General features: G+C 30.6%; 1 protein-coding gene across 1 annotated transcript in view; it reads right to left on the bottom strand.

Annotated features, from left to right (window-relative positions):
* Positions 1-218: 218 nt before the first annotated feature.
* LOC145311890 (zwei Ig domain protein zig-8-like) overlaps positions 219-16,008 on the bottom strand; it is a 38,643-nt gene continuing 22,853 nt past the window's right edge. Inside the window, exons 5-13 of the mRNA XM_080150921.1 lie at positions 13,013-13,083; positions 11,996-12,069; positions 6,631-6,696; positions 4,899-4,971; positions 4,568-4,660; positions 3,078-3,135; positions 2,768-2,846; positions 2,087-2,161; positions 219-1,747 (exon numbers count right to left, since the gene is read on the bottom strand). Coding sequence (XP_080007047.1) covers positions 1,698-1,747; positions 2,087-2,161; positions 2,768-2,846; positions 3,078-3,135; positions 4,568-4,660; positions 4,899-4,971; positions 6,631-6,696; positions 11,996-12,069; positions 13,013-13,083 — 639 coding nt within the window. The 3' untranslated portion in view covers positions 219-1,697. The remainder of the gene's footprint in view (positions 1,748-2,086; positions 2,162-2,767; positions 2,847-3,077; positions 3,136-4,567; positions 4,661-4,898; positions 4,972-6,630; positions 6,697-11,995; positions 12,070-13,012; positions 13,084-16,008) is intronic.

The raw sequence follows: 16,008 nt of genomic DNA, 5'->3' as shown, positions 1-16,008 counted from the left end.
TACAAATTACATAAATGTACAATCCACTTACATAATTTGTTCTTATCTTAAATGATATCAAAAGGTACTTTCTCTTGCTTGAATAGAACCCCTCCCCCGTAAAAAACCTCAAATGCCTAAAATCGAACAATACCTAACGTAATGGTAGACAAACGTATCTTTAAAAAATCTTTGAAAAGAAAAAAATACGTAAAAATCTTCATAGAAAAAGAGCAAAGTTAGTATAAATACTTTATTTGTTAAAAAGTGAATATGGTTGACATGATATTTATACATATAATGATTACATCTAACAATAATTAAATTTTACATAAAATAAATCATTTAATAAGAAACAATAATTAAATCTAATCTACATATAAAAGCAAAGTGATGATGACTACTAAACACAATGTTTTAATGGGAGATTGTTAAAGTGATATTTTTATTAAGTTATTTCCACCTCTTAGAAAAATACATAAAATTATAAAATTTATTTATAATAATATATTGAAAATAATAAGGGTAGTTTTTTGTTTGGCTTACTTAAGGACAAGTTAGGTTATATTCAATTAAATTTGAAAAAAAAGAGTGGGGGGGGGGAGTTATAAGTGGTCAACTGGCACTTTGTATGAAAGTTCCAAAAACTATTTGTTTTCTAAATTGCCAATTTCGTAATTTCTGATGTTAGTTCAGAATATCAAATAATAAAATAATGAATCAATATTAAATATCTGGTTCTTTTTATTGGCAAAAAAGTTGGGATTAAATTCTTTAAAAAATATTACAACTTAATTAATTTAGAAAAATGAAGAATGAATAAAAGTCATGAATTCAAAAATAGTAGAATTGAATTTTCTTGAATAGTCAGTAGATAGGATTACTATTTAAAATGAATAATATTTAAAGATTTACATCTAAATTTAGAAGAAAAAAAATCAATATTTAAAAAATTGGTTTTTGTTAGATAACCTAAAAATGTCCCTTTAGAAAAATGTGCTGTTTGTGTTTTTTTTTATTTGGCGGATTTTTTTATTAGAGAATTTTTTTACAACTCATTAATTTTCTTCCAAATAATTAATATTATTCTACCCCTTTCCGCCATTAATACTGTCTAATAAAAGGGCTTAAAATCACAGAGCAGAGTTGAAAAAGTGAAAACATACATTTTGATTAATAATAAAAATGACTTTGCATAATATAAAATAATAATTTTGTTAGCTTTAGAAGGAAAATATAAACCATCTTTAATTTGTTATAAAAAAAGTAATTAATATTAAGTATAAACTTTTCTTGGAGTAAAACAAAATAGATAATCCAGAATACATATTTTCTCTAGTGGATTCAAAACAAGAGAAATTAATTGATTTTTCCTAAAATCAATCTACATATAAAGATCTAGCTAATTTTTTTTAACAACATAGCTACTCTACCAACCAAATGTGTTGGTAATGAAATTACATTTTTTTTTGTAATTTACTTGTTGTTAATTTGAACACAGCTACTTGAAGAATGTGTGAAGATTTGATAAAAAAAAACAGACAAATAATTATTATTATTAAAGAATTATTATGTTCCATAACCTGCGCTAATCTTATGCATAATTGTCCTTGTTAAATGTATGACCAAACTGTTATGAATGATTTTGTAAAAATTTTTCAATTTACTAAAATATGAGATGTCTAATATAATTATTATGAATATTGGTATAAATATGTTTATATCTGTCTTTCTATGTTGAGTCCTCGCAATAGAATACCCACTACCACTGAAAAAGAGAAATCATTATGTTAAATTTTGGCTTGATACTCTAAATCATAGGTAAATTCGTCCTTCTACCCGACCATTTGTCAATTTGATGAAGTTTTAAAAGAAAATATCAAATTTAGAGTCTACTCTTATTTACTCTTATTTAAAAATATCGGTTGCTTGTTATTGCTGCGCCCTTAAAGTGACTTATAAATGAACATACAACATAAGTATGAAATAGATTTGACGATTCCAAGATTTCATATAAAACATGTTCCATTAATCAAAAACCTTTCTTAAAAAAATACTATATTGTTTATTGTACCCTTTTAATCAAAATAAAGTTAGAAAAGCTTACCTGAAAATATTGTTATTAGAATATGATTAGAATTGGAGACCCCAGTATTACCATACAATTCTGCAGCGTTCTCCTCTAAATATATTGATAGTTGAAAAGTTATTTTCATAGATAAATAGATAAGATTTGTAATTGCCAGTGAGCATAAAAAACTTTCTGGGACTTTCAGTAAATGTGTATTGGTTGGTTTAAACTAGCCGTGTCATATTTGTCTGTCTTTATCTTAAGATCTCACTAGACATATATTGTTTTTCTTCAAAGTGAAGCTTTCTTTATGTCCAGGGAAGTTCATAACAATTTTATTTAAGGGTAGGGAACATCCGTCCTCCCAAAGAAATCACCCATGGAAATAAAATCCCCATCCCCCAAAAAATTTTCTTATTTCTTTCCAGCCAAAATTGAAAGAAGATGGGAGACCATCCCCCCACCCCTCGCCTCAAGTGCCCCTAAAGAGCCTCTAGGGCCGCATCCGCATCTACAGACGGAGTAATTGTTTATTATACTTGTAATAGGAATTTATCATATATACCTGCATGTACATGTAGTACCACAATATTTATACTATAGATAGATATGTATACCTGTATGTACATGTAGTACCACAATATTTATACTATAGATAGATATGTATACCTGTATGTACATGTAGTACAACAATATACTATAGATAGATATGTATACCTGTATGTACATGTAGTACCACAATACTAGAGGTACCAGCTGGAGAGATGCAGTTATACTGACCAGAATGGTGTTTTCTAAAAGATTAATCAATACTAAATTTTATTATAACAAGGACAATTATGTACATTAGAATTTCAAAAAATAACAAGGTAACAACATTTAACTATTTATTTTATGAAAAAAAGTAATAAAAATCATTTTAAAGGTGTTGGAAATAAAAACCCATAGCAATTTTAATTGGGGTGATTCCCCTAACCTAATAATTAATGTTAACAAGCACTGAAAATATAAAAAAGTATTGATCCCTGGCAGATTCCACATGCAGACTTTTACTGTAAGAATCAGCGTCTACCTTCATCTCACTCCTAAAGTATAAAAAAACATTTCAAAGTAGTAATCGATTAATATATTTAGCTGTGATAAATTTATACAAAATAAGGTTTTATTCTGATATTATAGACATTTTCTAAAAATTGTATAGGATATACTAGTACTTTCCAAAAAAGTGCATGTTAAGCACTGACAACCTCCTACCCTCCTATTATTTTTGAAATAACTTGAAAACAATGTCGTGATAGTTTCTCCCTATACCTAACTTTTGTGTGTTGCCATAATCCTTCGACACCTATGCCGGTGCCCTAACTTTGCAAGGCTACCTAGAACCCCATATAACCTAACCTAGGCTGTCCTAAAAGTAATAAAATCCTCTTCTAATACTACAATTTTTAAAATTGGGGGGGGGGGGCAATACTCAACAAAGTTCTTTGTGCGAAGGCACCAAAGTTTTAAAATACATATGGTGACCTATTACTTATAGTCTTGACTTTAATAGTATACTTTTATTCAGAATTTATAAAGATTTTTGCACTTATTTCTTATCACACATAAATTTGAGTTTTGGTTATGAAAATAGGGAAGATTAGATCAATTTTTATATATTTTTTTTTAGTGCCATAAATTTCAAATTACACCACAAAAACTTCCACAAATTATTCTTCTCTATTTTTGAGAGGGTAAATTATTTTTGAAGGCTAAACCATCATTGCCATCTTGAAAAAGGCCCCTACAGTCTAGGGCTGAACGGCTATGTAGTGCATCATATAACTCTAACAAAAGAGGCGCTTCCATACATACATAAACTGGAAATAAGGGATGAAAATAAATTGAGAATTCGAAGTATGAATGGTTAATAAAATACAGACAAATACAGATATTGATATGAACAAAGTGAAAATAGAATAAACGAATATTATATCATATTACATGAATGTAAGTGCTTAGGCCACCCTTTTCTATCCCACTGGGAAAACAAATTTAACTACTAAAATGCAGTGTTTAGTTAAAGTTGCAAATTTTCTTTATCTAATAGACCATTTTTTGTATGTTTGTTTTCTATAGACAGTCGTATCTTTTCTTAAACCCCCCAAAACTATTTTAAGACACACAACAATTAATTAATTTAATTGCTGTTAAGATATTCTTATTATTCACTTTACACTCTTTTTTGCCCTAAATATCTAAGTCTATGCACATAAAGTGCAATTTATAAAATTTGTTATATTTTCAAAAAGACAAAATTATACTTCAGTTTGTAGAAACCCTTTAAATTTACACCTTTTGCAGAAATAAAATATGATACTTTATAGTGTTTTACTTCTGTCTACTTTCATTTAAACCAAGAAAGAGGTTTTGCTATCATTGTTATTTTATTTCTTAAAATATTCATTTTCGGCTAATGCTTCTTTCTATTGAAGGACAAACATAATTATGGAGTAAATACACCTTAAAAAAACTTACTCTGTAAAGGAATCCTTTTCATTGGCTGTGTTAATCTGAGAGTTGTTGTGGTTCCACAGAATGTAGGGGAAAGATTGCTGGTAGTTGGACACCCTGTCACAACATACAGTTTTAGGGATTTCAGAACTCTAATTTGGATTTATGTTTTATTATTACAAAAAAAATTCCAATAAATCAATTAAAGATTCTAACCAACTTTTACGTCCAAATTTATTTGCTAAATTTAAAAAAAAAACTACTCATAAAGGTGTTTTAAAGGTTAATTACATTTAAATTTTAAATTTAAAACCAGGTATAAAGTTCTGTAATATACCCTAAAAGTTTACTGTGCCTGCATGTAAGATTTAGGGGAGATCCCTGGACTATGTGGCGCTCTCGCTTTCCAAGGATTTCGGTCAGTGTATCTAAATGATAAAAGAATTGTCATAATACATTCACGCAACTTCCCGTTGGTTGTGTAAAAAGGGAGATTATTGAGTGGTTTGGATACCCAATAGTTATGTACATAATTCCAGTACAGTCCTTATCCCAAGCTCCTCTGTGAAGAGCGTCATTCATTACGGTGTCTTAATTTGGGAAACCTGCCTTACACCTTGAGGGTGAGGTAATAAAGAGTAGCTACCATGAGACAGTGGGTCAAGTCATAATGTACTTAAACGCGAATCTTGAACTAGCCCTGGTGGCTATTCAAAAATGTATCCTCCTACTCCATGACTACTTAGGTCCAAACACTAAGAAACTACAAAACAAAACAAACAAACAACTGATTTAACCCTTACAGATCGGGGGGGGGGGGGGCTCCAAGAGCCCCCCCCCTCTAGTTTTTTCAATCTCATTTTTTTTGTAGGTAAGATGGAGTGCTGTGACTTCATGACTTTTTAAGTTTAGTAATTATATGTCGGCAAGAGTTGATTTTATCAAGATATCTGGTCTGTGTCGGTCGTGGTGTCCGGTCAAAGTCGGTTGGGTAGCACCAAAATTAGAAAAAAATTCTAAAAAAATCTTAATTTCTACATTATGACTTTTGTGTATAAGGAGAAACATAAAATTTTTTTGGTGAATACTTAGATATCAATGACCTTCTGAGAAAAAATGTGTTATGACCGTTTGACCGGTCCCTGACCGACTTTATGACCGATTTTTGTCCGGCTTTTACTACAGACATATATCATGAATATCGTGGCTTCTATTACAGCTAGAGTCCTATAAATTTTTTTGGTAAATCCTTGAGCAACATCAAACAGATAAAAATATTAATCGGCGCCGCCAACCGCCGTTTTACCGCCGTAACCGCCGAAAATGGCGGTTTCCGTTATTTGCCGTTTTTTGGCGATTGTCAGTAAAAGTAATTTTTTTGTTATGAAAAATAAAAGTTCGTTCTAAAATTTGGTCATCCTAGCTGCAAAATTGGCCGCTCTACAGCTGTTTTAAAATTTAGCGGCTGGCCGCTAAAAAGAGGCTAAGGAGCGACCTGGCTGCTATGACTAGAAAAAGTAATTTTCTCTAAAAATACACATGAAACACCAGAAAAAAATTTTACGTCTTTATCTGTAACAGGAGCCGAGATAGAGGGGGGGGGCTCTTGGAGCCCCCCCCCCCCCCCCCCGATCTATTAAGGTGGGAATTGGGGCCCGAGCTGTAAGGGTTAAAAAAAATTCAAATAATTCCAGCATAGAACGACCATTAGACCAAATGGATAAAAAAATTTCATTAATTTGTCCTTAATGTAAAGTTAAATTTAGGCAGGATCCATCACAACAAGAAATAAAAATAAAAGAATAATTACAAAAGAAAGATTCCAGAGAGATTAAACACACACTTAGTTATAACTATTACTAGATTTTTTTTTGTCATAGTATCAATTATTGTAACCTACTTTGATTGTTTAATCTTTACTTATTTTGAAAACAAGTGAAATGATACTATAATGCACAAAAAATGGTTTATATTCGGGAACTTTGAAAAATCTTCATTGAATAAAGTTTAATCTAATTAACCTAAAAAGTGTGCACTGAAGGGTCGATTATAAGTTTATAAAATTAACATTTAAATTTTAGGGATACCTGACACATTAACATTAAACTTCAAGCTTCTGATTGGGTTTGTTGATATCTGACACTCATAAATGCCTAAAACAATGAGATACATCAATACTACTCAAACTTTTAAAATCTAGTTAATACGCCGCCGTCTGTCTGTTTGTCTTAACGTACAATCCTTCCTCTTTTGAGAAAGGATTTCTAAAAATGTATTAATTGATTATAATGAAATGAATTTGAAAAGTTTGTATTTCGAATAGTTTATAGCTTATAAATTGAATGATGTATATAATATGATATGTATATTGTATACATATTCCATATCAAAGATAAATCTAATATTAGACAAATTACAATTAGAGCCATAAACACTTTTATTTTATACTTAGATTTACTTTATATGCGAGTATTTAGGTTTATTTATATTACCAGAATTATGCATCAAAAGGCGAAACACAGCCATGCACATTATTCGCAACTCATTTACAGAGTTTGAGGAGCCAATCTACATAGGATAAGTTTTAAAAAATTGGAAAAAGATTAAATTAAATTGTCTGGGCCTTCTAATAAAACACTATTATATAAAAGGCATGGATAGACAGCCGCCTATTTTGAAAATGTTTGTTTAAAAAGTATGCACCCTTCTCGGCTGCCGACTATTAGAAAAATCTTAGAAGCTAAAATTGAATTTTAGACATGATAGTTTTGTAGCAGTGGCGGCAGTAATATTGTTTATGAAAAAACGGCAGCGGTAAAAGCTTGCTTAATATTGCTGCGGCTGCCGAGCCTTACTGAAATCTATTCGCTGATGCCAACTGAAAGTCAAACTTTAACTATGTATTGTATTTACAACTATTCCAAACTATGCATTTATAATTATATATTAATATATTATACATACAAACACGTTAATATAATGATATAACAACATCACTAATGAGAGCTAATATATAATATATCAAATGAATATTAGCCATTTCAATCAAACATTCAAGGTTTTTTTCTATTCAATATTAGAAAAAATACGGGAAATATTAATTTGCTTTATCAAAATTTCAGGGTTTTCCCTTATAAAAAACCAAAATTTAAAGGAGTTATGGAAAGTGTCATTTGTGACGTCATAAAAATACTTTTAAATCAATCTATTTTTTAGTTGTTTCCTTTTTCACTTCTCCCAGGAATAAGGTATAGCCAATAAGCGAAATAAATCTAAAATAATATTTGCTGGGGGGGGGGGGGGGGCGAGGGCAGATGAAAAGGTCGTAACAGAGTTAGGGAACTTAATCCCTGTGGAATCATATCAAGATTGTGCAAAAAAGAGATAAAGGGACAAATAATCATTTTTTTTGTTATTACAGCTAATCAATGATGGTAATGTCTGTTTGTTTGTCTGTTCCCAACTTGTCTGTATGCATACACATGCAAGTAAAGACTTATGGTGTGTTCTTAAAAAATAGAATTGGAAAATCAGCTATGGGGTAGCAGCAATAATAAAATTATTTTTGTAAAAAATACTTTAATATTGCGTCATTGACTCCCCTATAATATTTGTTTAAAATAATTTCAGTTTTCTATTGTCAAGCTACTTTTGATTATAATTATCCTCGTTAATATAAAAAAGTATTATAATTTTTTTCTATTTTTGTATTGTTAAGCAAGAAAAACCTGGGGAAAAAAATTGTTTTTCTTGGTTTTGACAGGGAAGATATTATTCACAGACTTTACAATATTATTTTGTAAAACGAGGATGACAAAAAGACATAAAAAAGAAAGCTTTGAGATGGTAGGACAAACAAACTTGTAGAGTGTTAGAACTGAATAAGAAGAATATTAATGCATAATTCTAAACAAAATTGTAAATAAATTTGTTGTAAAACTTAAATACAAGATACTGTTTAATTACAAACTTATTTTCAAGACTTGATTGTAGAGATGCTTCGCCTATGACTTTGTACCTTGTGGTAAAAGGAATCCTTATTAAAAAACCTGACGAAAAGGATAATTATAACATAAAAATATTTGTTGTCAAGAAAGTAAAAAAACTAGCATGTTCTAAATTGACTTACGTACTTTCTATAAACTATAATAGAGTTGCTGTGCATCCTAAATCGTACTTAATTAATATAGGAATTAAAGTTTGAAATCTAAAAACCTGTTTAAATTAACAAGGCGGACAGATCTAATTGTAGAAAAGCTTCCCTTTTAAAAATTGCACCAGCTTGGTAGGTGGCAAATATATCAAACATTACTTTTTAACAAGGGTAATGGCATACATGATTAGCTAAGCTTAATAATTGTTGATAATTAAAGAGAAAAAATCTAGATCGACGGTCCAAGTAAGTAGAATATTAGATACTCAATAATTAGTAGAATTTAGTTTTTCCTAAAGTCATTACAAATAGTCTAGCGTATAAGGTATAATCTATAATACAAAGTAGCTTGATGTCTGTCCGTCTGTCCGTCTGTCCGTCTGTCCGTCTGTCCGTCTGACCGTCTGACCGTCTGTCTGTCCGTCCGTCCCTTAAGATCTCGGTAACCACTGAACCGATCGGATTCTACTCTTTAGGGAATATACCTACTGGTCCTTTGGTGGTTTTAGGCTATTTTCTTGGGGGGTGGGACACCCCCAACCCCCCCAAAAATAAAAAAAAACACCCCCCAAAGATTTTTTTTTTACATTTTTTGTAAAATCTCAGTAACTGTTGATCAAATTGGGCTCAACCCTTCTGGGAATATACCTACTGGTCCTCTGGTGGTTTTAAGCTATTTTCTTGGGGGGTGGGACACCCCAACCCCCCAAAAAATAAAAAATCCCCACTTCCAAAATTTTTAATTTTTTTAAATTTTTGTAAACAAAAACCAGTAATTGGGGTGGGGGAACCCAACTGCAACATGGGGCGAAGCCCCCACGAATCCCCCCCCCCCAAAAAAAAAAATTTAAATTTTTTTTTTTAATTTTAATTTTTGTGTATGCGAACAACCTAAGTTTAATTTTTACGAATTGAAATTTTTGTGTATAAAACGCACAAGCTGGGTTTAATTTTACCACAGAGTAATTAAACAAAGAATAATTTTTTTTGAATATTTCTATTTAGGAGGGTTGACTTCACATTACTTCATAGGGCGAAGCCCCTAGAGGCTAGGGGCGAAGCCGCTAGTATTATTTAAGGTAATAATAGTCTTTTAAAGGATCTATAATACAAAGTAGAATGATGTCTGTCTGTCCGTCCGTCTGTCCCTTAAGGTCGCGGTAACCACTGAACCGATCGAATTCTACTCTTCAGGGAATATACCTTCTGGTCCTGTGGTGGTTTTAGGCTATTTTTTGGGGGGTGGGACACCCCCAACCCTCCTTAAAATAAAAAAAATCCCCCTCCAATTTTTTTTACGAATTTTGCGAATTCACGATTTTTTATTGTTATTTTTTTTTACGAATTTTGCAAATTTAGCAAATTTGCGATTTATTCGAGAAAATTTGCGATTCATTCGCATTTTTTCGGCTGGGTAGGTAATAGAAGATGTATTTATATCTCTTGGGGCAAAGCCTTCAGAGGCTAGGGGCGAAGCCGCTAGTGATAATAATATAGTTTCAAACATTAAGAGAAACTATCAAACCAAAAGATTTTAAATTTATAGCTCAAATTGTATTGATTTACAGCATATTCATGAAAATATAAATGCCTAACTATTTAATTTATCTTCGCCGATGCACTTTATGACAGCTAGAATTTAGCAAAGCATTTGACTCATTAAAATCCGCAAACTTTGGGCAAAGAATTTAATGACAAAAGATTAATTTTGTGTACTTTATCAAAGTTTGCATATTAATCATTTTAAATGAATAATGGGTATTGTGTAAACATTGTAAAATGTATATTCATGCTTGAGTAGAATCCAGTTTAGGCTAGAAAAATCTTAGTTCAGGGTTATCAGTTGCTGATGATGTTAAACAACATTACCCCTTTATTAGTTTAAAGTTATTTGTTGAAAAGTTGGAAAAATACAAGTTGAACCATCCAATTAATTAAGTACCAAAAGTTTTTTAGTCAACTAATAAGATAACGTAGTTATAATGCTTTTGGTACTAGTGTAATTTACACTCTAATATTCCATCCTTACCTGCCAACTATTAACAGATAACATATGTCCTAAAATGCTATTCCTGAGCTGGATCTTTTAATCATTTTAGTGGTGAGCCAGATCGGGGTGAGCCGAATTTCATAAAATGCTGTGCTTTCATTGGTAGAAAATTGGCTCACCCCGATCTGGCTCACTACTAAAATGATTTAAAGATCCAGCTCTGAATGATCTTATCTTTTTATTTTTTAGGAATAAAATTTAAAAACATTATTAAGAGAAACAAGAACAAATGTGTCCATTATTAGAGCAGCTACAATAAGCCAACAATAGCAAAGATAAAAGGGGAGAGCATACTCTACCACAGTAAAATACATAAATCTTGTAACATTTTGTAATTGTAGTATTAGATTATATCTATACTAGTGGCTGCGCTCCTAAAATCTAGATACTATGTATTCAAAGGAGTAATGAAAGTAGGAAAATAGCCTAAAACTAAACTTAGAAATGAAAATTAAATAGCCAAAAACCATACAAGGACTTATATTAAGCTTCCCTAAAATGAAGAACTCAATGGGTTCAGCGGTTAGCGAGAACCTTCGCTACAGACGGAAAAAACCTACTCTAAATGATAAAAGTTAAAAAACAGGCACGTTTTTTATTTTTCTTAAACTGCACACTCCCTCTCCAAACATTGAAGGATGGATTTCATATATTTGCACAGAATACACACATATTATACATATTATTTCAACTTGATTTGACATTTTTATTTTTTACTAAAACTTTTCTTTTTACAAATGGTTGTATGCAAAAAAAAGTTTTGCCTTGAAAAAAAGGAAATGATTTTTTTATTTGAAAAGTTTGGATGATGTATAATGAAATAGTTTATAAGTGTAAAACTCAGAAGTGTGATAAAATAAAATGTTTTACCATTAGTTTTAATGCATATTAGGGTTATAGGAAAGAAAAATTCAAAAATAGCTCAAAATCTAAGAATTTTAATTTTGGTGCTCGTTAAATTTTAGCAAAAAATTATATATTAAAAGCACGCAGATTATGTCCTATATTCGTCGCTTCCCTCGCTTTGTTTGTCTTAAACAGAATCTTTCTTAATATTTCTAGGGCTTGGCAGCAGGGTTGTGGAGTTACTGACGGTTGAGGCAATAACTATTTATTTTGATGGTTATTGTTTTAAATCTGTAAAAAAAAACGAATATTCCTTTATGAATGTTAACACCTGTGCAACTGGCTATAATTTAAAAGTTATAAATTAGGATTTCACGAGATAAGAAAAACTTAAATATTTTACCTATATCTGACATCTTTGTGTTTGTTATCTCTAGTACCCAATTCTCAGAACTTGGTTTATGTACCGACGTAAACCTTAAATAAAAAAATATCATTATGAATATTTACTAGTTGTTAACCCCCTCCCCCTAACTTAATTTTATTTAAAAGGAAAAAAAAAAATAAAGAAGGATAATTTATTATGGATTGGTGGTGGTGCCCTTCTTTAAATTTTATATACACATTCCTATAAAAAGCTACATTGCAGTACGTATTTGAAAAAACGGATGATAGTTGAAAATATTATAGAGTATCTCCACTGCGAATGATAATAATAAGTGCTTTTTTAAGACTTCAGTGGATAAAATATCAAAAACATAATCTCACTTTTAAGTTTACTGCTCTTACCCCTTTTATGAAAGTGTATAAATAAATGTTTATACATTGTTTATGTAGAGCAAATCTAACGCTTGAATGGACTCTAAAAGAGTGCATTCAGCTGGTGCTAATTTACACTATTCCTATTTATAATTTCTATATCTATTTCCGGGATATTTCCTGTATTTATATTGGCTATTTATGTATATTTTTGTTTTAAATGAAGATTATTTTTCTCGGGGCCATATCTTCTTGATGGGGAGGGGTTGCAACAATAGTGGAATAGTACCTACCGTTCACGTGATCTTAGTCAACATACATATAAACATCTTTTTAATTCCATTTTATAAGATTGACATAAAATGATATTAGGTATAGTAACATCCAATAGACAACCAACCTTTAATTGCATGACCTTTGTCTGGAAGTCATGACTGTGCATGATAATGAGTTGCGCCTGTTTTAGGCCAAGGCTCCCCCCCCCCCGCTTATTTTAGTGTAACGTGCGAGACATAGCAGCAGTAGGTACAATTTTTAACGTGTCTACAATGACGCGTGCAGTAAGAAAAAGTATAGAACCCGACACCTCCCCGATATCAAGCAGGCTCGCTGTCATTTACGAATATAACTAATAGAAGAGCAGTTATACATCTGATTATACCTGGAATCTGGAGTATAAGTGTAACCACCGATGGTGAGGGGGTGTGTGTCTGAATGACGCATCCAAGAAACCTAAATCGAATAAATAGATGGTTAATAATAAATTCTGAACTATCTTAATAGGGATACCATCATACCATTATTCACATAACCTTTTCAAGTTTTATTGATTTATTAATGCCATTGAGGTAATGGGCATTATTTTACGAGGATGCCAAACCGGACCTAGCTTAACACGATTTGAATATTTTTAGCTTGAATCTTCAAGAAGAGAAGCGTGCAAATTAATATTATGGTATGGAAACTTACACTCAAAGCAAATAATTAAGCATCTCCGTCCCTAAAGATTAATGGATCTTGAATATACGTGGATATTATGACAGGGGCAGAATTATCGTCAATTTAGCTTGCTGTTTTCCCTGTCATTTATTGGTCAATTCGTTTATCCATTAGGAGGGGAATGATAAAGGGGGGATATAGAGATAATTATTATAGTCAGCTACAAGTTTCACTTTATTAGAGAACATGAAAATCTGATGTTAGATCCATATGATATTAAATCCATTCAAAGATATGGATGTGCTGAAAATGGATTGCATATTTCTTCACTAATTTCCACAGTTGTACAGCAGATAAACTAATTTTTGCAAACGCTATTTTCAGCTACTTCGGTCAAAGGGAAAAACGATATAATGTATAAACGATTTATACATTAAACATTCAAATTTTTAATTTTTCAAATTTGATTTTTTTTGAAACTTTGAAGCTTTTTTAGCTAGTAGTAAATATTGAGATAGAACGCGGAAGCTAGGTACACTTTCGGAAACTATAATTCAGTACATCGAAGATCATGTATGTGAAAAGTTTCATGTTCCTATCTTATTTCTAGAGAACTTGTAAATGGAGAATATTTCTGCTGATTACGAATATTTTCAATATTCACATAGAATATACAAAAATAGAAAACTAATAAAAAATTTGCAATTTTGATAAAAAACCTAACATAAAGTTTATAGTAGACTGGATTATCTTAGCGCTAAAAAAAACCTTTTTTCATGTAATAAGTTAACTAAAATCTAAAAATAAATGTTAGATTGCCTTGAAAGATTTTAGACGTTTTGATGAATCTAACATATGGAAAACATTTTTTTAGTTTGTTATCTATTCAAGTTTTCGTTTTGGCAAAACCAAACATATATTAAATCAGTAAAAAATTCAGTCTACCTGCCTTTATTCTATCACTTATTATAGGATGAAGTGTAACTTGTATAGAGGTTCACAAATATCAAAAATAAAGATACACAAATAAATATATGTATGAAATATGGATAAATATCCTATAGTGGAGTTATTAAACACATCATATTATAGACAGCTTTCCACAGAAATTAAAATTAAAAATTATAAGATTGAAACCAATTTTGCTTAAGGCCGGGATAACAAAACTAGTATTAATTATATGATTTTTATTTTAATATTAGTGGAAAATGGTCTGTAATTCGATTCTATACATGGTTCTAACTCAGCAGATATTAATCGGTTTCGAAGCCATACTGGAATGAATATTGCACATTTTATGATTTCAATATTTAAGGGAATAGTTTAATGGTTTATATCAACAAAATAATAACTACACAATACTTTACTAAATTTTTTTTCTCCATTTTTCTTTGATTAATATACTTTGTCCATTTTTATTAATCTATTGATTTATCAGATATCCAAACTAGTAACCTATATCTTGTATATATGTATATACTATTATGTATGAAGATATAAAGAAAATAATACATACTATGTTAACACTAATAGTAACAATGTTAATGTTATTGTAGTGTCAGAAACACTTATAAGGAAAGATTGCGGGTCAGAATTGCACTTGTGCTCCAGCAGTGATTCATATTAGAATGGATGTAGAATATACATGGTTATTATGACAGGGGAAAATTTAACGTCAATTTAGGTTGCTCTTTCCCCCATAAGTTATTAGTTAGTTCGTTATTATCCAGTAAGAGGGGAGAGGATTGAGTAAGGGGATGGGGGAGGATCATTAATCCAATTATGTAAGTCGACTTTATCATATTTAACAAAAGTGGTCATGATTTTCAAAATTGTCAAAACGATGTCCAATATTAAAGATCATTTCATGATATTATAACGATATTCTAACAATGACACTATTACTGTAATGTTATATAAGCAGCTACGCCATTAGAGGGCTCTAAATTGTAGTTTTAAAAAAGTTTTGAATTAAAATATACATTACTTAAACTCATGGATATTTATTTAAACTTTTCTACTCAGAAATAAGAAAAGGCTGGAAGGAAAGGGTTACCCCTGTCTAATAATGCTGGAAAAAGTCTCTAATTGATCATAAAAGGCATGACTTTTTAACTGAATTATAGCTTTCAAAGCAAAACAATATTTTTTTTATGAGGAGTGCAACAATGAACATACTTTTTGAAACAATAAAAGTCATCTTTTTTTTAACTTTGAATCTTGAATTTTATTTTTTGCTATTTTTGTGTTATTTTCATTAATCTTCGTCTGCTAGAGATCTATATTTCCAATGGCATTCAGCGCTAGTACCCAAAGTCGTAAAAATTAGCAAAAATAAGTTACAGTGGTTCTAGTACATTGTCACACCCCGATATTTCTGACTAAAAATAGATACTCTCGTCCTTGTTTTATAAGATAGCTCGCTCAATTTACAAGGTAAAACTAAAAGATACAAGATAATGACATGTTTTATACTCCTTTGTCTCTTTACTATAATATTAAGTTATATCTTTCAAAACAAAAATAAATATATAGCCTAACCTGAAGCAGTCATACCAAGATACAATTTATTCTTCAACATTCATTGCTATAAAAATTTAAAAAAAACTTTTTACTGTTTGTTCACTATTTTCATAGAATCCCAAAAATGTCATGTAAGAAAGCTTTTTTCTTACTTTGCAGGTTAAGGCTTTTTCAGTTTGATAGGTCGACTCTGGC

The sequence above is a fragment of the Acartia tonsa genome, chromosome 2, assembly GCF_053477335.1.
Source record: "Acartia tonsa isolate MP-2025a chromosome 2, ASM5347733v1, whole genome shotgun sequence".
NCBI classification, from domain to species: domain Eukaryota; kingdom Metazoa; phylum Arthropoda; class Copepoda; order Calanoida; family Acartiidae; genus Acartia; species Acartia tonsa.
This window is presented reverse-complemented; position numbering and strand designations above follow the sequence as displayed.